Below are 25320 nucleotides of genomic sequence, written 5' to 3'. Positions count from 1 at the left end.
TGGGAGAACCATCTGCAGCATCCCTCCTTTGGTCCTCACCAAGCCCTGTGGGAATGAGTGTGTGTGTGTGTGTGTGTGTGTGTGCACGCGCGCGCGTGCGCTCAGTCGCTCAGTCATGTCCGACTCTTTCTGACCTCATGGACTGTAGCTCTGCCAGGTTCCTCTGTCCATGGGATTTCCCAGGCAAGAATCCTGGAGTGGGTCGCCATTTCCTCCTCCAGGGGATCTTCCTGACCCAGGGATTGAACCCGGGTCTCCTGCATCTTCTGCACTGGCAGGAGGTTTCTTTACCACTGAGCCACCTGGGAAGCCCCATGGGAATGAGGCCAGTGTAGCTATCAGGTTCATTTCCTTTCTGATTCCATACCTTTGCTTATGCTGATTCCTCTGCCCAGAACATCAACCCTTCTCCACACACACACCCCCAAGTGGCATTTTATCCATCCATTCTTCAAGCCCGGCACAATCATTTTTACTGAACCCGAGAACAAAACCAAAGCACTACTAAACAGTGGGAAATTATGCAGCTGTGGACAAGGCACTTGACCAATCTGTTTTTTTTTTTTTTTTTTTTGACCAATCTGTTCTTACACTGAGAGACCTCAAAGACTTACTGTTGCTAAAAAAACAAGTTGCATATAATAAAATATATTAGAGCTTCTCCAGCTCTGATGTGTACAGGAATCTCCGGGGCACTTGATTCTTGTTAAATGCAGGTTGTGATCCAGCATGAGTGAAGCATGAGATTGTGTATTTCTGACCAACTCAGGATGATACCCAGGCTGCTCGTCTGGCATGGGTGATTCAGCAAGACAGGATTTATAGTATGATCCCATTTCTGTAAAAAACAAAATGAAACAAAATGAAAACTCTAAATAGTGGTTATCTCTGGGTGGGAGGATGACCAGAAGTTTTCAAATACTGTGTAAAGTCTGATTTTTACAATACGTTTTGCTACTGTAATTAGGAAAAACAAACCAGCCACAATGGCACCCCTCTAGGATGACTGTAACTGGCACCCTCTAAATAAATGAATGGCACCAATCCAGGCTTCATCTCTGCCCTCTCTGGTTCTGGAGCATAACAACAGGCTGGCTGGGAGCAGCCACACAGGATGTGCAGTTCCACATCCACATCCAGTTCTCTGGAAGGTTGTGATCATCAGCATCCTCAAAGCAGTGGTTTAATAAGGGTCGCCTGAGCCTCAGGCCGGGGCCATGCCCTTCACGGGCATTCCAGTCTATCATTATCCCCATTACCCAGATTAGATCACTGAGGCTCAAAGATATGGAGGAACCTGGATCACACAGCTCATCTAAGACCCAGGTCAGGCTCTTGGAATGCAATCCGCTTATTCCTCTCTGCCCAGATGTTCCCCAGAGGTCCACATGCGTTACTCCTGTACTTCCTTCAGGTCTGCTCAGATTTTCACCTTACCAGAATCCTCCTCCAGCCACTGTATGCAAAACAGCAACACAGCCCCCACCTCCAACTTCTCCAGCTTTCTTGTCTTCCAAAGTACTCATGACTATTTGACAGTCACATTTATGGGCTCCTTTGTACTTTGTCCTTCTTTTTCTACTAGACTATAAGCCACATGAAGGTAAAGGCTTCATCCATTTTGCTCCCTGCTTTATCTCTGAGGTCTAGCAGAGTTCCTGGTTTAATAAATATGTATTAAATGAGTGAATGAACCACAGCCTCCAATTTACAGACTACTGATCTCCCAGCAGTGGCCCCCACTCTCTTCACAGATGGTGACCTACTGATCCCCAGTAGAACAGGACTGTTGTTGTTGCTAATCTCTAAGTCATGTCCAACTCTTTGCAACCTCATGGACTGTAGCTCTCTAGGCTCCTCTGTTCTCCAGGGTTCTCTCTCTGTTCTCTGTTCTCTCTTCCCTAGTCTCCTTGTGGGGAGTCCCAGTTAGGTTCCTTAAATGCAGAGGTGGAAAACTTGGCTTGGGGCCCCCCGGTCTTTCTATGTGAAAAAAATTAATAGGGTAGGGTTTCAAGAGTCGTGGATTCGAGCCCTACTGTTTTACCACCACCCTGATGGTTTGGGGAGAACACTTCACTTACCAGGACAAGACGTTCCAACTGTCCCAAGAAGGCCCTTCCAAGTGTCAGAGCCTTTGTACCTGCTGTTCATTTGGCCTGGCTAGCTGCTCCTCGGAGAAGGCAATGGCAACCCACTCTAGTACTCTTGCCTGGAAAATCCCATGGACAGAGGAGCCTGGTAGGCTGCAGTCCACGGGGTCTCGAAGAGTCAGACACGACTGAGCGACTTCACTTTCACTTTTCACTTTCATGCATTAGAGAAGGAAATGGCAACCCACTCCAGTGTTCTTGCCTGGAGAATCCCAGGGACAGCGGAGCCTGGTGGGCTGCCACCTATGGGGTCGCACAGAGTTGGACACAACTGAAGCGACTTAGCAGCAGCAGCAGCAGCTGCTTCTCACCATTCAGGTCTCTTCTCAACTGTCACCTCCACAGAGAACCCTCCCAACCTGCCAGGCTAAAGAGAACTCTTCATATGCTGTGCTGATTTCTCGCATCACTATTAGTGTACACTATCTTCACTTGTACTGTTTCATTTATCTGTTTATTCATTTACTGTCTGTCTCCACTGTAAGATCTATGAGGGTAGAGACCTGGTCTGTCTTGTTTACTGCTATATCTCCAGCGCCTAGAACAGGGTATGGCTTACAGTACGTGTTCAGTAAATATTTGTTAAATTAATGCTCTATATCTTTTCCTTCTAGAAACAGGGAGATTGAGGCCCAAAGGCGGGAAGGGAAATGCCGGAGATAAAATTAGTGTTACAACCCAAAGTAGAAGGCAGTGAAGCCAAGTGAAACTGAAGGTCAGAAGACTATGACCTTGGAAGGAGGCCGTGCCTCCAAGCCTCAGTTTCCCCGTCTGTAAGAGGGAGTGAGGCAGCCACGACTACTCTCCAAGGGGTCTGGTACTAAGGGCACCTAGTACCTAGGAGACTTTGCCCGTTTCCTGGAAAGATAACGTGCGGTGCAGCATCTGTGCCTCCCCCAGACACGGCTCAAGCGTCCCCAAAAGCCGCAGAAGTTGAAAACTACAGTCCCCATAGTGCTACGGGCGGCGCCTGCGCACAGCTGCCGACCCGCGGCGCAGCGGGCGCCCCCTCGCGGCATCCCGGCGCAGCGCGGCGCTCCGATCCCCGAGGGGCGGGGGGACCCGCGGCGCAGAAAAGCGTCGGAGCGCGCCGCTGCATCCGCGGAGCCGAAGCCGGGAGCCCAAGCGGCGGCCGGATCGCAGCCTGCTGAGCCAGCCGCAGCCATGGGCAACCGTGGCATGGAGGATCTCATCCCGCTGGTCAACCGGCTGCAGGATGCCTTCTCCGCCATCGGCCAGAACGCGGATCTCGACCTGCCGCAGATCGCCGTGGTGGGCGGCCAGAGCGCCGGCAAGAGCTCGGTGCTCGAGAATTTCGTAGGCAGGTAGGAAGTGGCGCGCCCCTGGGACGCGGACTCCCCGCGCCCGGGTCCTCCGGGTCTCGGGACCCGGCCCCGACGGCGCCGGGACCTCGTAGCCCCTGGCGCTGCACGGCGGACAGCGCGCCACCCCCCCGCCCCCACCTCCAGCCAGAAGGAGGAGGCGGCCCTCCCCCGCGACGAGAGCCCTTCGGGGGCGCAGCGCCCTCCACCCTCCTCATCCCCGCTGGGCCGCAGACGTCAAGCCTGCGGCCGAGGGCTCACGCCCCCCTCCTCCGCTCCATCCTTTAGGAAGACAGCAGACTCGGGCAAAGGGCTGTTCCCCCACCCCTACCCCCCCCCATGGGTACCGAGGGGCCTACATGACTCCCCTCGGTTCTGAGGGGGTCTCTTGAAGCGGGCAGCACCCCTGGGCCCATGCCCCCAGGCTCTATGGACAGCTCCCCCTCCTCTCATGGGGATTCCTGGACTGCGGTGGGGGGTCACCCCTCCCGTCGCCCCTGGGAGAGGACATAGACCCTTGAGCATCGGGGACCAGATACAGTCTCCCCCGTCACACACACCTCTGCGGCTCCGGCCGCCATCCGTGAGCAGCGCGGAAGAGGGGGGAGGCGCGACTGCAGGATGAGGAAGAGGGGGTGGGGGGAGCGAGCGCCTCTGAGCCTTCCCCAAGCCGCCGGCCCCTTGCCCTGCCGCCGCCCCTGGGTGGGGGGGGGGGGGGGGCGCCTGTCAGTGTCGTCCTCCCCTTGGCCTGGCAGAGGGATTGGAATGGAGGGAGAAGGCGGTGGAGGACAGAGATGACTAAGACAGGGAGGGAGGCGGGCTGGCGGGGAGGGGTGGGGGGAGCCATTTGCACGACCTAATCCCCCTCCTGCCTCGGATCCCACAAGGCGCCGGGAGGGCCAGGTGGCAAGGAGTCAGGGGCAACCACCAAGACAAAGAGCCCTGGGGTTAGGGAGGCAGGCAGGGTCGTGACCACCCCCCAGGCTCTCCCCAAGAAGGGGAGACAGAGATGGGCTTTCCGGGGGCTGAGAAGGAGAGAGAGGCCGGCGCTCTTCCCGGGGAGCTGGAGGCGGAGGGAGCGTGCTGGGCAGACTGAGGGAGGAGGCAAGAGAATTGACGCTGACCTCCCCATTCTGTCATCTACCTTCCTACCCTCCTTCAGAAACCCTAGCTTTCCTCCAATGACCTTCATGGGTAAAGAGGCGGATGACCTGTGCCAGAGAGGGAGGCAGGCAGAGAGGGCTTTCTCCTCCCCTCATCCCAGGGATGGCAGTTCTGGGCTGAGACATCCTGGGTCCCAAACCAGGTTCTGCTGTGAAACCTCCAGCGAGTCACTGCCCTCTCTGAGCCTCAGTTTCCCCATCTCTAATATGGGCGATTAGACTGGACGGTCATCCCCGCCCCTCAAATGACCTGGGAAGGCCCAGTGTCAGCCTCAGGGGTGAGAGAAAAGGATACTGCACAGATCGATGTATCTGTGGGACGCGGGAGAGCCACTGTGGGGGCAGCCGGGCCCATCTGATCAGCAGGGGGGACGCCATCTGTCTCCCGGGGAAGGGCTTCCAGAGAACCCCTTTCCTGCTCATGTGACCCCACCTTCCCCCAGAGCTGCAGAGACACAGACAAGAGACACAGAGATGGTCCGTGTCCCTATGGCTCAACAGTCACCGCGAGGGGGCTGGGAGGACCCTGGAGGCAATACAGCCCCTGAGGCCCTCATGCTTTAGATGACAGTCGTGGACATCCTGTACTTTTCAGGGTACAAACCACAGGCCTGCCTCTCCCCCCTCTGCTCATGCATGCTCTGTGCCTGCTGCGTGCTCTGGGCAGGGGGCACAAGGGAGCAGCTGACCTCAGCCACTGTCTGCCAGGCCCTTCCCCTGTGCCCCCTGCCAGGCTATATGGGACAGATCACAAGAGCCCCGTGAGGCGGGTACTGTGATGACCACCCTGCAGGGGAGGAAGCAGACGCTGAGGTTAGAGGCCCTGTCCAAGGTCACAGGGCCAAGAAGGACCGTGCCCGTCAGGCTCCAATCTGGGGCCCACACCACCTCTAAGAGTCCAGCTCAGCACTGAACACAGGAACACCCAAGTGTATGGACCCCCACTTTCCCCATCTGAGGAATGGGCCCAATGCCAGCTGCCACCCTGCCTTCCTGAGACATGGGTGTGGGGCTCCAGCAAGTTCACAAGTATAAAAGCCCCCTTTTATAGACTTGTGGAAGGGAGGTATCAATGTTCAGTTAGGTTTGGGGCCTGTGTGGGCCAGGAGACCTAGCTGCTGCCATCTCGGAGTCCACCATCCAGCCGAGAGAGGTGCCGGGGGTGGACCGCACAGCAGGCCAGCCTGGCCACAGCTGACTTCCGTAACTGTTAGCTTGTCGAGGGGTCGAGTGAGATTCAGACTCTGCCCCCAGAGGCTTGGACCCTCTCGCTGCCCTCCACAATCCAATAGCCTTTGACTGCAGTTTCGCAGGAGGATACACAGGGTGTCCAGGCGCAGGTCTGGGGCAGAGTAGAGGCCTGGCGTACAGTGGCGTGCACAGGGATGCATTAGTTGATTCTCATGAAAGCTAGTGAGGAGGCCAGGACTGGAGTGGGAAACAGGTTCACTGGGGTCCCCACAGTCTGCCTCGCCATGGATCCCCACCTCTCCACCTTGGGCTGGGTCCCCAGACCCATGTGCATGGTAACAGCCGCTCTGCCTCCTGGGGTTTCCCGGGAGTCAACCCCCCATGGGGAGGAAGTGGAAAATATATCAGAGGAAGCAGAGGCTGCTCCAGGCTTCCGGGCACCCAAGAGGGCCCTGTTGTAATCTCTGCTGTGGTGGTGGCCCAGGCAGCTGCCCAGGACCCTGGCAGGGCTGCTCTGGATCTATGCTTTTTCTTTGTCTCCCTTTTACAGAAAGGAAGGCTGAGGTTGATTTGTTCAGCCATCCAGCAGATGTACGTGAAGAAGAAAACTAGTCAATGCTGGGAGTGAAAAGGGCCACTTTCCACAGGGAGGTCAGAGAGGGTGTCTAGGAATCCGTGGCATCTGAGATGAGAACTGAGGGACAAGAAGTCATGTGACTATTTGGGGAGAAGCATTCTAGGCTGAGGGAACAGCACATGCAAAGGCCCTGGGCAGTAACGAATTTGGTATCTTTGAAGAACAGAAAGGAAGCGCGGTGGCTGGTGTTTGCTGGGCAAGGTGAACACAACATGGGAGAGATAGGCAGGGGCCTCAGATTAAGCTGACAAACGACGTTTGTTTTCATTCTTATCAGAAGCTCTTAAGTAGTGGAATGACTTGAGCTGCTTCCAGCAGGTGTGTAACTTGGGAAGGGCGACAGGAAACAGGTCCGGAGGCTGCTGCGCTGGACAAAGTGGGGCTGGACCAGGGTGTTGGCAGAGAGAGGGGGAGAACAGTGGGGTTCAGGATGTATTTTGGAGGACGGTCCCACAAAACCTGCTGGGGGATGGGATGTAGAAGGTGAGGAAAGAAGAATCCAGGATGACTTTAGCACCTCTGACCCCGGTGGGCGTTGGAGTCTGGGAGGAGCAGGCTGGGGGTCAGGGGGTAAGATCGGGAGTTTGGTTTTGAACTCGTTGAATCTGCGATGTCAGGTGGGCAGTGTGGTGATGCAAGTCGGAAGCTCAGAGGGAAGGCGGGCTGGAAATATAAATTTGGAAAAGATGGGATGTCAACTCGTGAGCGTAGATGAGATCATCTCGGTGGTGAGCGCAGACAGTGGAGTGTGCGTGGGCCCCCGGACACCCCAGCACTTTGTGAGCAGATGTCTGGGGCCCCAGGTTTCCCTTCGTCTGCCCCCAGCTGTGTGCCCCCTCCCCACTATACCCATCCGGCACCGAGTCAGGTGTCCTGGGACAGGCTTCCAGGCTCTGGCACCCCTGGCTTCACTCACTCTGAGGCCGAGGCGTGCTGACTATCGGGCACTGCCCATCTTCCCTCCTGTTTGCCCCCCTGGGGAGGCCAGGGCCAGCAGGAGTGTGGCAGAGGGACTGAGCACTCAGGCTCTGGAATCAGACCTGGGTTTGCAGCTTAGCTCTGGTATTTACACGCTGGGCAAACTTGGGCATGTTTTTTAAACCCTGCCCAGCTGCTCTTTCCTCATCTGTAAAATGGGGATAATAATAGCACCTCCATCACGGGACTGTGGCGAGTGTTGACATCATGCCCGTGAAGCACTCAGGTCAGGTCTGGCCCAGAGAACATGCCCATTCTGTTCCTGCGTGGGCATAGGTACCAGCTGGGAGGAGGGGCAAGGATGCAGGTGGGGGCAGGGAGCCTAGTGAGTGAGCCTCTGCCCAGAGCCCAAAGGGCAGCCTGGGGGATAGGATTTTGGTTTCCTCTGCTGACTCAGCCTACCCCAGCTCAGGCTCACTGAGTGGTTGGTCAGTCACTGAGTTGTGTCTAACTCTTTGCAACCCCGTGGACTGACTGTAGCCCGCCAGGCTCCTCTGTCTGTGGGATTTCCCAGGCAAGAATACTGGAGTGGGTTGCCATTTCCTTCTCCAGGGCATCTTCCCAACCTGGGGATTGAACTGGCATCTCCTACGGCTCCTGTATTGGCAGGCAGATTCTTTACCCTTGAGCCACCTGGGAAGCCTTTTGCTCAGGCCCCCTGCCTCCTACCAATCCCCTGTCTCTGCATTCTGGTCCCAGCACAGACCTTGTGCCAGTCTCTGGCCTCTGAGAGCCCTTCTCTTGGTCAGCCCCAGACCCTGCCATGGCGGACAGAGCATTCTCCACTACTAGGATCTGTCTCTTCCTCTGAACACCTCAGGCTACATCCCATTTCCCAGATTCGGAGACTGAGGCCAAAGAGGATTAGGGCATAATTGAGACATCGAAAGTAGAGAGGAGGAGGGAACTGACATCTCCTTGGCACTTGCAGTGCGCCAGGCCCTGAGGATAGAGCTGTGAACAAGCCAGACCCATCCCTGTTCTCGGGGGACTCACAGCTGAGTGGGACAGACAGAGGCTACATTACACAAAGAGCTCTTATGTTGTGGGTTTGAAGAAGGGTACCAGGAGCCTGATGTTGTAGGGAGCAGGAGTCATCAGAGGGCCAGAGAAGGCATCTGAGCAGTTAAGTCTGCACCTGAGCGAAAATAGGGCTTGGTCAGGCAAAGGAGTGAACCACTCCAGGTGCAGGGTCCCTCCCTGAGGAAAGGCCAGAGGTGGAACCCGGAGGAGAGAAGGGCAGTTGAGGAGCAGAGATCGCAGTGAGATCAGGCTGGTCTGGGAGGCGCTTTGGGCCCTTCAGCCACCCTGACCCAGAGAGCCCACGATGCTGTGCCCCTCCCTGCTCAGAGCATGCTCCTGGCACATGCCCTCAGCCAGACCTGTGTGCCCATCCCTGCCAGAGGACGTCTTCTCCAACCCCCTGCCCCACCCAGTGGCCCCAAGGAACTGGGAATGAAAGGTGACTCTGGCAGACAGCATCTGATCCCGGTGTCAGGAGCATCGAGTTTCCCTGGCCTTGGCTGGGGTCGGAGGGTCAGAAACAGGAGGAGGGGACACAGGCAGGCCAGTGCGGAGGGGTCAGGTGGGAGCGGAGGCTGCCAGTCACAGACGCGGTATTATCAGGCCTGGAACAGGAGGGAGAAGTGGAGCCCATGTGCCGTATGTCTAAATATTCCAGTTATAAATCAAGCTAAGGAATTGCTAACTACAGTGCATTCTGCCCTCCCACCTTGACAAACACACCTTCAAAGCAACCTGGCAAGATGGTGTGGAATTTAGAATTTCAGACTCCTCCCAGTTCTGAGATGGGGTGGGGACTCCCTGGGCTGCCCTCATCTTCCAGCTCCATCAGCCTTAGCCTCGAGGTTGCCTCCTCGCACTGAGGGGAGCCCACAGGTGGGAAAGAACCTAGAGGTATACTTGAGACTGAGAGAAAGTTCCAGGGCATTTAAGTGTGGCCTAGGAGGGCTGCACGAGAGCCTCCCTGGTGGCTCAGCGGCAGAGAATCCACCTGCCAATGCAGGAGATCAGGGTTTGATCCCTGGGTCAGGAAGATCCCCTGGAGGAGGAAATGGCAAGCCACTCCAGCATTCTTGCCTGGGAAATCCCATAGACAGAGGAGCCTGGCGGGCCACAATCCATGGGGTCACAAAGAGTCAGGCTTGCATGAGCAGCCAAAACAACAACAAACAAGGAGGGGTGCACAGGCTCACGGGAAGGTGAGGCCAGAGATTCCAGCAAAGATGGGGCCCAAGGCCAGGGCCCCAAGCCCCCAGGTCCAAGGGCAGTGTTGCTTTTTGTCTTCTTAGAACCAGCAACCTCTTAGTAGGAGGAACACCATCCCCAATTTTCAAGCGGTGAAATGGCACAGAGAGGGTAAGGGACCTGCCTGAAGTCACACAGCGGTGCATCAGAGGCAGGACAGGAACCAGCACCGGTCTTCTATCTTCATGTGAATGTCCACCCTCTTCACCCCAACCCCTGTGTCTGCCTCTCCATACACCTCAGCTTCTCCTCCTCTGCTCTCCCTGGTTGTCTCTCGGGCACTCTTGCCCGCTTCCTGGACTGAACTCTGGTTAAGGAATACCAACCGTTTGCAGCAGTCAACTCTAGCAACTTGGAATTCCTATGTTGTTGTTCGGTCACCAAGTCGTGTCTGACTCTTTGGGAGCCCACAGACTGCAGCACATCAGGCCTCCCTGTCCCTCACCATCTCCCAGAGTTTGCCCAAGCTCATATCCATTGAATCAGTGATGCCATCCAACCATCTCATCCTTTGTCGCCCTCCTAGTGGAGGCCCCGGGATTGGCTCCCAGCTCCTCTCGCATCCTCTCCATCCAGTGCAGTCTACAGACCCTGTGGGTTCTGCCCCAGCCCATCCCTTCTGTACCTGGGCCATCATCACCTTTGTCCTACCCAACACCCAGGACAGACTCTTCTCTTGCTATTCTCTGTCGGGCAGCTCAGCACTTTCTAGGGCTTCCCAATCTGATGCCTCTGCTTGAAGCCCTTCTTAGCTCCCTGCCCTCCAAGCAGAGCCTTATCTCCTGAGCTGGGGCCCTGAGGCTGGCCGTACCCAGCTGGGCTTCCCCTCTGGGGGCCACCTAAGTATCTTACAGCTCATGGGAAATGGGCTGTCCCTCTCCCTCACTCTCCTATTCTCTCTGCCAGGAAGGTGCCTCACCCCACCTCCGTCTTCTTCCTTCACTGGCTCAACCTCCAGATCTCACATCAGCCAACACCTCCTCTAGGATGCCTTCCCTGACCGCCCTCCAGCCCGTGACCTTGGTGTGTGGGGCAGGACTCAGTTTTCTCCCAGAATGAGGGAGCACAGAGGAAGAAAGAGGCCCATGACCTTGGGCTGAGAGCTCCTGGCAGAGGAGATCCAACCAAGGTTATTATGAACGTTTTACCTGTTTATCACTGTGCCACTCTTTTGTCCCCAGTCCTAGCACAGGGAAACGAGGCCACCAGCCCAGATGGGGAGAAACATCTCAGCAGGTGAATGCAATGCTCCCTGGCACACGTAGGCGCCAAGCCCAGGATGGGCACTCAGGTGACTCACGGCAGTGCCAGTAGGTAGTCTGTTAGGTAGATCCTTCAGGGTCTCGAGGCCTCCCCTCATTGGCCATAGGAGGGAGCTGCTGGATTGTGTCCATTTCATGGATGGGGAAACTGAGGTTCAGAGCAGGGAGATAATTTAGTGGAGCTGAGATTCTTTCACCTCAGGCTGTTTGTGATAAGAAATAATGATCCAGGAACTTCCCTGGTGGTCCAGTGGCTAAGACTCTGTGCTCCCAATGCAGGGGACTCAGGTTTGATCTCTGGTCAGGGAACTATATCCCACATGCCACAACTAAGAGTTCGAATGCTGCAACAAAGACCCAGCACAGTGAAATAAATGAAAGAAATAAGGATCCAGAAGTAACTCCATATTGAGCGACTTGGGAAAAGTCCACGCTGAGCTGTTAGACAGGCAGAGGTGCTACCCAAGTGTGGCTCAGAGCCCGGGTCCGTGAGGAGCACCTGACTTTGTCTCTCCCCTTCAAGTTGGGAAAACTGGCCACGCCAACCCCACACAGCCATTTGAGCATCAATCAAGAGGCTGCAGGTTTCTTAAACAACTTGATTAAGGTAGAATTTACATGCTGTGAGATTCGCCCATCTTTAGTGCACGCTTCAATGATTTTTCGCATATTGGTGCAACCATCATCACAATCCAGTTTTAGACCACTTCCATCACCCCCGGAAGAAACCTCGTGATGATGCAGACTTCAGAGCCCCCCGAAGCATCCTTGGCCAGCAATCAACAATCCATCAGGGTTTGCCATGACTGTTCTTATAAGTGATAAAAACGTTTACAATGCTGAGCCCCAGGTGTTAGGGGTGATGGTCGCTTTTTATTTTTTCAATGTCTTATGTATTTTCCGAAAAAATATTTAATGAGAGAGCATATGATTTTTTTAAAGCACGGGCAAAAGAAATCGTTTCCGTTTTGAAAGTATAAAGTCGTCAACACTTGAAAGAAAGGGAGAGAGGAAGACAGGGAGGGAGGCAGGAAGGAAAGAGGCAAAGAAGAATGGTAGGAAGGATGGAAGGATAAGGTGAAAAGAAAGATGACATGTTTTCTTTAATACTGAAGAATGGTTGTTGTGGGGAGAGTGCCGGGCTTGGAATCCAGGGCCCAGGGCACTAGTCTTACCCTGTCACCAACTTGCACTGTGAACTCGGGCAACCCTCTTTCTTGTGCCTCAGTTTCCACATCTGTACAATGAGGGCGGTGATGGGAAAAATGGAGGAACTCCTTCCAATCATTCCTTCGGCCAACAGGGGTGTCCCGAGTGCCTGCTCCATGCCAGGCTCTGAGCTGGGTGCTGGGAATACCGTGTAAACAGGGCCAATTCAGGCCCTGCTCTCAGGACATTAGAATACCAGGGGAAGCTAGGACCAGGGCTGCCCTGAAATCTTCAAACCTCAGCTGGAAATTTGTGGGTTGTGTGACATGGGCCAGCCCAGGGCCTCCTGGGGTGGCAGGAACAGAGAGGGACTTGTTGCCTGGGGGCAGTCTCACCTCCTCCCCACTGTATTTCTTGGCCCACCCACTCCCTCGCCTCCACCCTGGCTCCCTGCTTCAGAGGGCACCTCACAGTCTGTTGGGCCCCTTCCCTTCCACTTCCAAGGCAAGATTGGGCTGGAAATATTCTGGCCTCCGCCCACTCCTCTGGCCGGCCCCCAGGAAAGCTATCTTCCAGCTCCCTCCCTGTGGCATCAATTGATGACATGGTCCTGGGAACCCAGGCTGTGTGCTCAGCTCCCTCAACAAGTTTTATCTCTCATCATTGCTACCACACCTGGGTACAGACATTAAGTTATATAGGCCTCGCAGAAAACCATTTTACTGATAAGGAAACTGAGATTCAGAGACATCTAATGATTTATCCATAGTCACACAGCTCGGATATCCAATGCCAGGCCTGTCTGACATCAGAGTCCAGGAAACAAGAGACTGACAAGGATGACCGCCGCTGGGCACACACTAGTCCAAGCATCCTACTTTCTGGTGGTATTTGAGCTCAGCAGGACTTGGGAACCAGGGTCCCAGAGCAATTGTCAGACTAGGAGTGGCAGCTCTGGGTATAATTCCTCCAGGCCCCTCTGGGGTGACAGTGCCAGTTCCGATACGCCGTATGTGGTGCCTGGAGGTGGTGAGATGTGTTTATTTCATCCTCCCTGTGCTTCAGGTTTGAAGGTACCTCTGCAGATGGCAAGGCAAGGCCTCCCCAGGAAACCACCATCTGTCCAAAATGAGTGGGAGGAGCTGGCATGTCACCAGCCACCCCTCCCACACGTCAGTCGAGGCTGGTGGGCCCGGCACACTTTTCTCTGAGCACCTGTTCTGTCCTTTCTTGGGCAAACCAGGAGCTGGGTGGGAGGTGCAGAGGTGGCTCTGGCGGGAGACCAGATCAGGCCCAAATCTCCAGTGCAAAGGTGCAGGACACCTTATTATTTTTTAATATTTATTTATTTTTCTGTGCCGGGTCTTAGTTGCAGCACAAGGGGTCATCGTTTAGTTGCGGCATGTGGGATCTAGTTCCCTGACCAAGGATCGAACCCAAGCCCCCTACCACTGGACCATGAGGGAAGTCCCCAGGGGGTACTTTAACTGAGGGTATGGGGCAGTCTATCCAGGCGAAAGGTGGAAGCTGTGGAGTTGCTCAGCCATGCTTGCTTCTTCCAGGGTTGCCTGAGCCCCTATGATAGCCCATCCTGTGCCCAGCACGAGAATCCTGTGCCCAGCATGAGAATCCAGCGGGCAGTGAGGCACTGAGTCTGGATGTGGGAACAGCCGTGCTCATACTGCCTGTCCAGGCATGAGCCTAGCTGAGAAGCAGGCTTCCGGGTCCTGGGCCCATCTCAGCCATCCCTTCCATTGCTGTGTGGCCTCACAGCTCCCTGCCCCTCTCTGGGCCTCTGTCCTACCCCCTGGACAATGACAGGGAATGAGATGTTCTCTGAAAACTCCTCCTCCTTGAGGTCCATCGTTTCCAGCCAATATTATGTGGTCAGGATCCTGAGATCCAATTCAGTGCCTAGAGGACGTGAGGCAGACGGTTCTTCAGGATCTTGGATTCCTTGCTGAATTTTGGGAGGATTTGAGGACAGGAGGCTCTCCTTAGCAGCCCCCTCCAGCTGCTGAGTGCCCACTCTGTTCCAGGCACGGGCTAAGGCTCCAGGAATCATTGTGCAGCCACGCGTGGTCATATATGACGCCTCCTTTAGGTCATGTGGTTTACAACTGAGGATCCTGAGGCCCTGAGGGTGAAGCAACTGGCCCAGGGGCACCAGGTTGGAGAATGGCCAAGTCAGGACTCGAACCCAGGGCCTCTGCCTGGCGCTGGTTCCTCGTCACTGAACCAGGAGCCTTAAACTTGATGGGAACATGGGGATTGTGTTTAGAATCCAGATTCCCTCCTCCCCTCCCCTTCCCTGCGCCCCCCAACCCTGAAGATTCTAACCCAGCCCGTCTGAGGAATGGGCATTTGAACAAGCCACCCAGGGAATTCTGAGAGCCTGGGGCAGGGCCAAGATGGAGCCCCTGGCCACCTGGGCACCCATCCCCACGCCGGCCTGGGAAATCTGGGTCTGAGTAGGCACTGCTCCCACACATGCTCTGTGCTCTAATCTCTGCTTCCCATAAGCTGCTTGTCCTTTAAGTAGCCCTGGGAGGCAGCAACTTGGAGCAGGCTGGCCCAGACCCCTGATCACCCCTCCAGCTGGGCCCTGGATTCCCCACACCCTCTATGTGGCACCTCAGGGACCTCCACCTCTCAGGCCTGCCAGGGCCAAGTGGGTCTATCTGTGCAGGAAGGGGGTTGGGGGGGCTGGTGCTCTCAGGCTAGAGCTCCAGGGAAGGTTCATGTCTCTGCCTGGGGAGGGGCTCTCTGTGGGGAGTCCCATCCTTTCCAGCCCCGCCTGCAGTTTCCATGGCAACTACTGTTGCCATGGTATTGCTGGGTGAGGAGAAGGTGGGGAAGAAGGTAGACCCCAGGTCCCCATATCCTCCCCAGCCTCTGTGAGCCGAGATGCCCTATCTCTCTGCGGGGGGGGTGGGGCGGGTCCCAAGTACTAGAGGGTCACCCCTGCAAAGAAGTCAACGAGTAAGGGGTAAAGACAGAGACAGGAAGTCCCTCCCCTGCCAAGTGAACCGCCTCCCGCTCTGTGCGGCCTGGTGCACCTCCATTCCAGCACATGTCACACTGCATCACATTATCTGTTTACTTCCCTCTCCCACCACGCTGTGAGCGCCTAGGGGTGGGAACCGTCTGACTCATCACCTCCCATCCCCAGGGCCCAACACAGGGCCTGGCACAGAGCAGCTGCTCCCAAATATGTTCTACACTGAATTTAATTAAATTACATAAAAAGCCAAGTCTGGCTCCTCACGTTTAGGGGGCAGCAGAGTCTGATGGGAAAGTTTCCAGGCTCTGGGGTCCGACAGCAGCGGGTTTGAGTCCCTGACTCTGCCATTCCTGTCTGGGTGACCTTGGATGAGTCATTTCACCTCTCTGAGGCCTTGGTTACCTCATCTGTAAAGTTATCTTCTCCATATGAGAGCACTTTTTGAGGACTTGGGCGTTCAGCTCCCTGTTATTACTTATTTCTCATTCCATTGGGTTTTCACTGCTGCTCGCAGGCTTTCTCTAGTTGCAGTGATCTGGGGGCTACTCTTCGTACAGTGCACAGGCTTCTCATTGCGGTGGCTTCTCGTTGCGGAGCATGGGCTCTAGACATACAGGCTTTGGTAGTTGTGGCGCACTGGCTTAGTTGCTCCGTGGCATGTGGCATCTTCCCTGGCCAGAGATCAAACCTGTATCTCCTGCATCGATAGACGGCTTCTTATCCACTGTACCACCAGGGAAGTCCTCAGTGCCCATTTTTTTAATGTAATTTTCTGGCCATGCCACATGGCATGTGAGCTTTTTGTTCCCTGACAAGGAACTGAACCCGTGCTCCCTCAGTGCCCATTTATTAAGCACCTCTTGTAATGGAAAAGTGCGAGCCCTGCCCTTCTGAACCTCACAGTCTTGCGCAAATGAAAAGCATTTGCCTGGCACCTAGAAATGATGAACAAATGCAGAATTTATCATGCTTCTTCCCCATAAAGTGGCTGACTCCTCCTCATTAGTCTCTGCTCTCCCCAGAGGTGGGGCAGGGTGAGGACAGAGAATGGAAGAGCCCTTCCCAGGGACCCCAGATGAGGCCTTGAACCCAGAAGCCTGGGCCGATTCTGTTGTTCTGGGGACACTCTGCCCTTAACCTGAGGCACAGAAAGCTTTGTGAGTTCAGGTCAGGCTCTGGGCTCGGGGTAGGGCATCCAGGTTTCTGTTCTGGCTCTGTCCCAGCCCTATAGTATCTTGAGTATATCCTTTCCCCTCCCTGGGCCTTCATGTGCCTCACCATGAAGGAGATCTCTGTGGCCCCTCAGCTCCCCTCTTTCCTGAATCCTGGCAATCCCGTGTTTCCAATCCCAGTAGCCTGATCCCTGAAGAGGCCTCCACCATCACCCTTGTGCTGGCTTGGGTGGGGCTGTAGGTGGACGGGTGGAGTGATGAAAAGAGCTGACAGGACAGAGAGAAGTGGCATCCTGAAGAGTTAGCCAAAAGGACTGCTGAGGCTGAAATTGACATAGCAGATGTCTGAGGAATAGACATCAGGTCTACAGGCAGGAAGTGACTTTGGGGCCCCCTCAGTCCAGTCATTTAAAGGGAGCTGGGTCTGCTGGGAGATGATGGGCAGAAAGCCTTCACCAGAGGGTCAAACAGATCTACTACAGGGTCTGGTAGATATGGGCTGGGCAACATGAATATCTCTGAGCCTCAGTTTCTTCATCTGTAAAATGGGGATAATAATGCTGTCTTCCTAGTGAGGCTATTGTCTAGAGTCCATGAAATATTGCCCACAAAGAGCCTGGCATGTGGTAGGCACTTAAGAAGCATGAGTCCTTTTCCTTGTTTCCTCCTTCCCCTCATCCCCCTCATCCTCAACCCCAGCCAGATGGGGCTAGGAAAAGGGGAAGTGAGATGCTGCCTTTCCGCACAGCGGAAAGGAGGGGACGAAGTGCAGCTCCGTTTCCTTGGCACCCACTCTGTGGCCACCAGACATTTGGGCATTGGGGTGGGGCATCTCATGCCTCAGTTTCTCCTGAGTTGAATGGCAGTGACTGAGTTGGGGCAGGGACTTCCTGTTGGCTCAGAACCAACACAGGGCAGACTGTGAGAGAGGTCTGAGTGTCAGTTCAGACTCACAAATTCTGTGACCCAGAGGACTTGAGGGCGGTCTTTTCCACCTTTCTCAGCTGCCCTCTCCCCTTCATGAATCCCTTGGGCTGAGGTGTGATGAGGCACTTCTGGGGAGCTTTTGAGGCCCCTGGTGGCAGGACAGGCGTCCCTGGGACACAGGGAGCCTCCTCAGATCTTGACTCTCCTATCACCCCCAATTCACTGCAGGGACTTCTTGCCCCGAGGATCTGGCATTGTCACGCGACGCCCCCTGGTCCTGCAGCTGGTCAATGCTACTACAGGTATGGGCTTCCCCTCTTTGGACCTCATTCCTCATCTGAACAGCGGGGATAAAAATGCATGACGGAGAGGAGGCCTTGTTGTCGGGGGAGGACGAAGAAGGCAGTGTTTTGTGTGTGTGTGTGTGTGTGTGTGTGTGTGTGTGTATGTGTGTGTGTGTGTGTGTGTGTCGGGAGGGGAAGAAGGCAGTGTTTTGTGTGTGTGTGTGTGAGAGAGAGAAAGAGAGAGAGAGAGGGGTCTTTTCCCAGTGGGAGATGAAACTCAGGTAAGCTTTGGTTATGATGCTTTCTCCCCCCGCGCCCGGCTCCTTCTGGGGCAGAATATGCCGAGTTTCTGCACTGCAAGGGGAAGAAATTCACTGACTTCGAAGAGGTGCGCCTGGAGATTGAGGCTGAGACCGACCGGGTGACCGGTACTAACAAGGGCATCTCTCCAGTGCCCATCAACCTCCGCGTCTACTCGCCGCACGGTGAGATCTGGCCCCGGCCCCGCCCCCGGCCTCTCAGCTTCCTCGCCGAGCCCCGCCCCTTGGGGAACCGTCTTCTTGGCCCCGCCCCTTAGCTATTGCCTCACGGGCTTCACTCCTCCTCAGCGCGTCATATTCTGGGCCCCCAACCGAGCCGTGGCCACACCTCTAACGGGCCTCAGTTTTAGCCCTCCGGGTTTCCCTAACCCCACCCACCTACGGCCACGCCCCCAACCAAGTCCTCTCTAAGTCCGGCCCTGTTCCTTAATCCGCCCGCCCACGGCCACGCCCCTCGCCTTGAGCCCGCCCTCTCGCCGCCCTGTCCAGTGCTGAACCTGACCCTAGTGGACTTGCCTGGAATGACCAAGGTCCCGGTGGGGGACCAACCTCCCGACATCGAGTTCCAGATCCGGGACATGCTTATGCAGTTCGTCACCAAGGAGAACTGCCTCATCTTGGCCGTGTCCCCGGCCAACTCCGACCTGGCCAACTCTGATGCCCTCAAGGTCGCCAAGGAGGTGGACCCCCAGGGTAGGTTCCCACAGGCGGCCGACACGCAGGGCCCCGGGGGTCTGTTCACAGTGTAAGGGGGAGCCACTGGAGGATCTAAGCGAATAGCAGTGGGATCATATTTACGCCTTTAAAAGTCGTTTGGGCCACCGTGGAGAATGAATGGGGGACGGAGCACAGGCTGGGAAATAGCAGGAGTGTGGTGGGATCAGGAGTGCCTGGGGTCTCCTGTATGAGGGCAAGTGCAGGTGTAGACAACCCTCTCCTGCCACACCCTCCCCCCCAGGTCAGCGCACCATCGGGGTCATCACTAAGCTGGACCTGATGGACGAGGGCACAGATGCCCGTGATGTTTTGGAGAACAAGCTGCTCCCGCTGCGCAGAGGTAGGTAGGCCATGGCCCTGACCCACGTGACAGCCCTTCCCTTTCACCTCCAGCCCCTCACTCCCTGCAAGGCTGAATGCCCCTTGACCTCCACCGCACCCACAGGCTACATTGGAGTCGTGAACCGAAGCCAGAAGGACATCGATGGTAAGAAAGATATCACAGCTGCCTTGGCTGCTGAACGCAAGTTCTTCCTCTCCCACCCTTCCTACCGCCACTTGGCTGACCGCATGGGCACGCCCTACCTGCAGAAGGTCCTCAACCAGGTAGGGGCTCAGGCCAGGATGAAGTCTGGGAAACCAGCATGAGAACAGAGTCATTGAAGTGTATTTTGGGAGGGTTGCCCACTGTCCCACAGCGAGGTAGCACCCGAGCTTCGCTGCTCCTTCCCTGTCTGGGGCCAGGAAGGGAACCCTGGCACCCTTCCAGGATGGAGGGTGTCATTGACAAGGGCTTGTGCTCAGGGGCTAGGACTGGAGCGTACTTGGCTGAAGACCTTGGTACCTTCTGAAATGGGGAGAGGCTGATCTGGGGACAGGTGATCCCAGGGGACTTCTTGGATATTTCTCTGCCTGGGATGGGGCTTCCAGAATCACTGAGGTGTGTGTGTGTGTGTGTTGACAGTAGGGAGGCAGTGTGACGTGGGGCAAAGTTGGGGTCCCTGGAGGCCATACACCTTGCTTCCAATCTCAGCTTCGCCACTCACCCACCAAGACTTTTAAGCTCTCTGAGCTTCTATTTCTGCATGTATAAAATGGTGATAAGACCCATTTCTTACAGTCATTGTGCAGTTCAGGGAGATACTGTGTGGGCTGACCTAACCAGAGTGAGTCCCAGAACTGGAGAATTAGCTTAAGGGAGGCCTTAAACCTAGAGGGCACAAGGGGGCAGTCTTCCTGTCATCACTGCCCCTGATTTATTTCATCTGGCTCTTGTGTCTAACACTACTGAATTAATCAAAACCAGGTGATTTCCAATAAAAATCTAAGTTTCTGGCTTCTATTAAAAATGGCATTATTGATGCATTAGTTCAATTAAAACACCTCTGTGAGCACCTACTGTGTGCCAGGCAGCTTTCATTCCGGTGGGCAGGGCAGTGGTGGGCAGGGCTGTGGCTCTGCACCTCACCATGTCCACACGGGCCCCAGACATCCTGGTCCCTGCCTGGTCCTGTGGGCTTTCTGGGTCTCTGTGACCATGGTCTTCATGCTTTCCTCGCCCCTACCCCCAGCAACTGACAAACCACATCCGAGACACGCTGCCAGGGCTGCGAAACAAACTCCAGAGCCAGCTGCTGTCCATCGAGAAGGAGGTGGAGGAGTACAAAAACTTCCGCCCTGATGACCCAGCGCGCAAGACCAAGGCTCTGCTGCAGTGAGGCCCTCCCCAACCCCTGACTCCCTATCACGGAGCTGCCCCTCCCACAGCCTCTCAGCACCACCGGGTCTCTCCCTGGGCTCCCTGCACTGGGTTGCTGCTGCCCCCTCAGGTGACACAACTTTCTCCCCAGGATGGTCCAGCAGTTCGCTGTAGACTTTGAGAAGCGCATCGAAGGCTCAGGGGACCAGATCGACACCTATGAACTGTCAGGGGGAGCCCGCATCAACCGGATCTTCCATGAGCGCTTCCCTTTCGAGTTGGTCAAGGTAGGCAGCCCCCCACCCTGGGACAGGAGGGTTCACCTCCCTCCCACCCACTCACCTACCTAGAACTCTCACACATATGTTGGCTGACTTTACTAGAGGCCTTGGTGCCAGTCCTGGGAGTGGGGTGGAGCCTGTCCTGACCTCCCAAATACCAACAGAGGCCCTGACCAGCCATCTCTTGGTCTCCTACACAGATGGAGTTTGACGAGAAGGAACTCCGAAGGGAGATCAGCTATGCCATCAAGAATATCCATGGCATTAGGCACGTACGGGGGCCGGGGAGGGAAGCCGAACCCTGGAAGGCAGAAAGGGTCTAGCGCAGAGGTAGAGGGAGTGATGGAGTGAGCTCCCCTCGGGAAGGATGACGAGCCCTAGTGCCCAGTCTCCTCAACCCCGACTTTCTGGCTTCCAGTTTGGACAGGCTCTGGCAAGGGGCACTGGATAGGAGACCCGGGCTACCCCAATACCTGCAGCCTGCTGCCTGCCTTTGCCTGTTCCTGGGCACAAGGCTTGGCGGCTAGACTAGTTGTGTACAGCCCAAGGTACAGGTGGCAGGAGAAGCACCCTCTGGGCTTGGGTCCCCTGCCCATGCCAAGGTGAGACAGCCCCCATCAGTCGTCTCCAGCACAAAGTTGCCCAAACCAATGGGTAGGGCCCGAGATAGGCTACCAGGTGTTGGTCTGTGAACCTTTTGTGATGGAATGAGGCCTCTCAACCCTCCAGACCCTCCCATGATCCTGTTAGCCCAAAGTTGGCCCCACTCCACCCCATTTCCCTCCTTCCAGCCAACACCAAGAACAGTGGAGCAGGAAGGAAGACTGGGAAATAGACCGGTCCTTAAAATCTTAGCCTCTGCTCCAGGGATCCAGAGCTACACTGGTCCTTCAAGAAGAAAATTTAAAACACCCGCTATGTGCCTAGGCAGTGAACCAGACCGAAATGTCGCTGCTTTCATGCAGGTTCCATTCCAAGGTTTGGCATGAATTTACAGACTGCCTTGGCTAAGGCACAGGAAAAAAAAAAATCTCTCTCCTAGTCTTAAAATAAAATGCTTTCTTCCCAGTAAGGCTCTCAGAGACAACCCAGTTCAGCAGTTTTCAAACCATTTCTAGCCACAGAACCTTTTGTAGGAACAGAATCTGAAGACAAAGCAAGACATATGCACCAACTATAAGCAGACCTTGTCTTATCCTGAAAAGCATCAATTGAAAGACCTTCATTAGAGTCCCTCCTGCCCATTTTACAGATGGGAACACTGAAGCCCAGAGAGGGGTAGTGGGAGGACCCCGAGGGCAGAGCTCAGGGGGTCGGGATGGGGCCGTGGCCTGGTGCTCCTGGCAGGAGCTGGCCTGTGACACTGTGCCCTTCTCCTGCTCCGGGCATTCAGAACCGGGCTCTTTACCCCAGACATGGCCTTTGAGACCATTGTGAAAAAGCAGGTGAAGAAGATCCGAGAACCTTGTCTCAAGTGTGTGGACATGGTTATCTCGGAGCTAATCAGCACCGTTAGACAGTGCACCAAGAAGGTAACTGGCACCCGGCCAGCCCCTCCCACCTCTGCCCCGCCCTGCTCTGCTGCCAGGTGCTCCTTCCCCACCCCACCCCATTGCCCCCTAGTAGCATGTACAGACCTCAGCGGGGCGGGGGAGGCAGGCCACCGCAGTCCAGGAGAGCGGGACTCTCTGAGGGGGCCTCAACCAGCCCCGGCCCCCAGGCTGGGGGGACCAAGGGATTAGACATTGGAAAGACAGGTATGGTAGTGGTTATTTGCTCCAAAGAGCCCACCAAGAGCTCCCCCAGCTCAGGGAGAAGAAGGGACTCAGTCCCCTTCCTGTTCCCAGAGGTGGGGTCATCTTTGGGGTCTCCAGGGAGGGGTTTCAGGGAAGTCTTGGCCCTGGAGACACAAGAGGTACTGGACCTTCTTGGGTGCCACCCATAGGGGTCTGGACGGCCAGAGGGATCTAGAGGACCCAGGTCAAGCAGGTATCCCAACTCCCCACCGTCCTTCATCTTCCCCATCTCACCCCCACCCTCACTCAGGACCCTCACTCAGGACCTTCCCTGTCCCTTCCATCCACATCCAGCCTTCCAGGGACAGAATCCTCCTCCATCTGCCTCACAGAACCACTCAAGGAGGGCAGAGCAGGGCAGGGATGATGGTACCCATTTCACAGCAGGAAAACTGAGGCTCGGGAGATCAAGTGACTTGCCCAAGGTCATGTGAGCTCGGAGGTGGCAGAGCTGTAACTCCGAGCCAAGGCTTTGGACTCCACCCCCCAGCCTCCCTTCCTCTCCCCTCCCCATAGCTGTCCTGGCCCCTCTCTATCACCATCTTCACTCTTTTCTGTCTTTCCTCTTCTCTCTCTGTCTTTCCAAACTGAGCTCCTCCAGACTCCATTGGAGGAGAGGCACAGGATGCCCCTTGAGGAGAAAGGGAAGAGCCGGAGTAGAGCAGGAAATAGAGAATGGAGACCAGGCAGCTACACAGCAACTCTGGGAGGCGTCCTCTGCCCCATAGTCTATGTAAATGGCGCCCCCTGGAGTTGTGCAGTGCACCCCCTGGGCAGCGGGCTGCCACGACCTTGGCAAATAGGGAATGGTGCTGGGCTTTGGAGGTGGGACGAAGCAGATACAAGAGGTTCTGGGAAACCTAGCATTGAACAGAATGGAGGTGAATGGAGTCCGGGCCTGGGTCAGCTCCTCAGCAGGACCCCAGGCTGTGACAAAGATGGCGCTGGAACAGAGAGAGGGGGCAGGCTTTAGGGTAGCTGAAGAGTCGCAGAACCAAGCCCTGGGAAAGAATATGCACTCAGTAAGGGCCGGGGCTTGGTCCCTCAGACCCCTCCCATGCCCTCTGAGCCCTGTGGGGGACGGCGCTTGGCAACACCCGGGAGGCGCCAGTCTGGGTGGTAACAGGAGGGCCAGGCCCAACGCTCACATTGTCTTCTCTCCTCTCTCTCTTTCTCTGTGTCGGTGTCTCTCTCTCTCTTCCCTCGTGCCCTTGCCATCCTACACCCCGCACCCTGCCTCCGCTTGGCCTTCACTCCCCTCCTCCTCCTCTCCTGCCCACCTCTGGCTGCACCCCGTCCTGTTCCCCCTCCTCCCGGGTGCAGGACGGGCCTCTTCACACCTGACCTCGCTTTTGAAGCCACAGTGAAAAAGCAGGTGCAGAAGCTTAAAGAGCCCAGTATCAAGTGTGTGGATATGGTAGTCAGTGAGCTCACGGCCACCATCAGAAAGTGTAGCGAAAAGGTATGATGGCCGCCTGGGAGGGGCTGGGCCTGGCCATGGCTTCCTCACGGCCAGGGCCTCCTGTGGTGGGCCGCAACCAGCTGCTGAGCAAGCCTGGCAACCTCTCAGCCACTCAGGTGGACCCAGGCCAGCCTAGGTGGCTCCTGGTTCTGAGGTCCGGTGCCAGCTTCTAACCCTGGGTCTACAGTCCTCTTAATTCCTTCAGGTCCCCACCTCTGCCTAGCAGACTGCTCTCACCCAAGCACCCTCAGTGGTCCCTTTGACAACAATGATGATGAGCTGGATGCTGTTTATTGAGCATCTACTGTGTGCTAATCACTAGGCTAAGTGCCTGCCCTTGTTATCTGACTTCATCCTTCGAACAATCCTAAGCAGTGGATAGACTTATCCCCATTTTACAGATGACAAAACCGAGTCTCAGAAAAGAACAGCAGAATGGGATTCAGATTTGTGGAGACCAGGGGAAGAGGTCTTGGATCAGGGCCTCCTGGGCCAGGGGAGCCATCCCAGTCCCTCAACACGAATTTGCCTAAAAGCATATTGGATTACTCCCTTGATTGCAATCCATACACGTTTGCCAGGGTCAGCCTCTTTTGAGTAGTCTCTGACCTTTCAGATGCCTTTTTCCTATTTGTCTACTTCGGGGCATTTGGGGGATTTTTCACCAGATCATCTAAAGCAGTCCTTCCCAGAGGCCTGCATGAGTCCAGCCTTGCTTGTGTTTGAGAAAGCTCCTATGCCAGGAGGTGGGGGAGTTTCTGCCTTAACTTCATGTCTCAAGTAAGGTATCACGGTTTTTGTGGCTCATACACAATTAGTCCTGTGCACCCCTTTCACAATCCTGTCTCACTTTTTCTCACTTTTGTGCCAGATGGGAATGGATTAAGCAAATTAGCGTCCAGTGCCTGATCCAGGTGGAATCAAATCTGAGCAGGATTCTCTATTGTAGAGTATATATCATGACATCTAAATCATGGTCCCACAACATCATGACTACTAAGCAATATGATCTTAACTTTTGTTAAACTAAAAACTACTGAGTTGTTTTTTTTTTTTTTTTTGGCTGCACCATGCATGTGAGATCTTAGTTCCTCAAACAGGGATCAAACCGAAGCCCCCTGCCGTGGAGGCATGGAGTCTTAACCATTAGACCACCAGGGAAGTCCCGTGCATTTATTTTAAGCTGCCTCAAATCTCTTTACAAAAGAAGACAATATATATATATATTTTTTAATTTTGGTTTTTCCTAGTGAAAGTGATACATTCTCAAATCGAGAAAATTTGGAAAGCCCCTAAGAATTAAAAGGAGGCCACAACCCCCCCTTTCAAGAGAACCACACTGAGGCTTTCATACATTTTCTGTCAATACACTCCTCTTTTATTTATTTAGATTTAACTAGGTTATGCATTTTTTTCAACTTTTTAACTTTATATTGGAGTATAGCCAATTAACAGTGCTGCAATAGTTGCAGGCACACAGCACAGCAACTCAGCTGTACATATACAAACCACATATATAAACTCCCCTCTCATCCAGG

At 55.1% G+C, this 25320-nt stretch overlaps 1 protein-coding gene across 14 annotated transcripts in view; it reads left to right on the top strand.

The window, feature by feature from the left end:
- Positions 1-3251: 3251 nt before the first annotated feature.
- The window catches only part of DNM1 (dynamin 1), a 43569-nt gene continuing 21500 nt past the window's right edge, over positions 3252-25320 (top strand). For 11 of the 14 annotated variants that reach the window (XR_003588612.3, XR_006059076.2, XR_006059077.2 and 8 more), the window contains exons 1-10: positions 3252-3475; positions 17452-17525; positions 17843-17992; positions 18317-18520; positions 18786-18884; positions 18990-19150; positions 20116-20258; positions 20395-20530; positions 20725-20792; positions 21918-22056. Coding sequence is in view for 11 of the 14 variants with exons in the window: in XM_042245644.2 (XP_042101578.1) it covers positions 3315-3475; positions 17452-17525; positions 17843-17992; positions 18317-18520; positions 18786-18884; positions 18990-19150; positions 20116-20258; positions 20395-20530; positions 20725-20792; positions 21918-22056 (1335 nt within the window). In the remaining 3 variants the exon portion in view is untranslated. Of the gene's footprint in view, positions 3476-17451; positions 17526-17842; positions 17993-18316; positions 18521-18785; positions 18885-18989; positions 19151-20115; positions 20259-20394; positions 20531-20724; positions 20793-21917; positions 22057-23643; positions 23783-25320 lie in introns of all 14 variants that reach the window. The other 3 variants (XM_027966389.3, XM_027966387.3, XM_027966392.3) reach the window with 1 other exon arrangement.

This window comes from Ovis aries, chromosome 3 (assembly GCF_016772045.2).
Source record: "Ovis aries strain OAR_USU_Benz2616 breed Rambouillet chromosome 3, ARS-UI_Ramb_v3.0, whole genome shotgun sequence".
Taxonomy (NCBI): Eukaryota; Metazoa; Chordata; class Mammalia; order Artiodactyla; family Bovidae; genus Ovis; species Ovis aries.
This window is presented reverse-complemented; position numbering and strand designations above follow the sequence as displayed.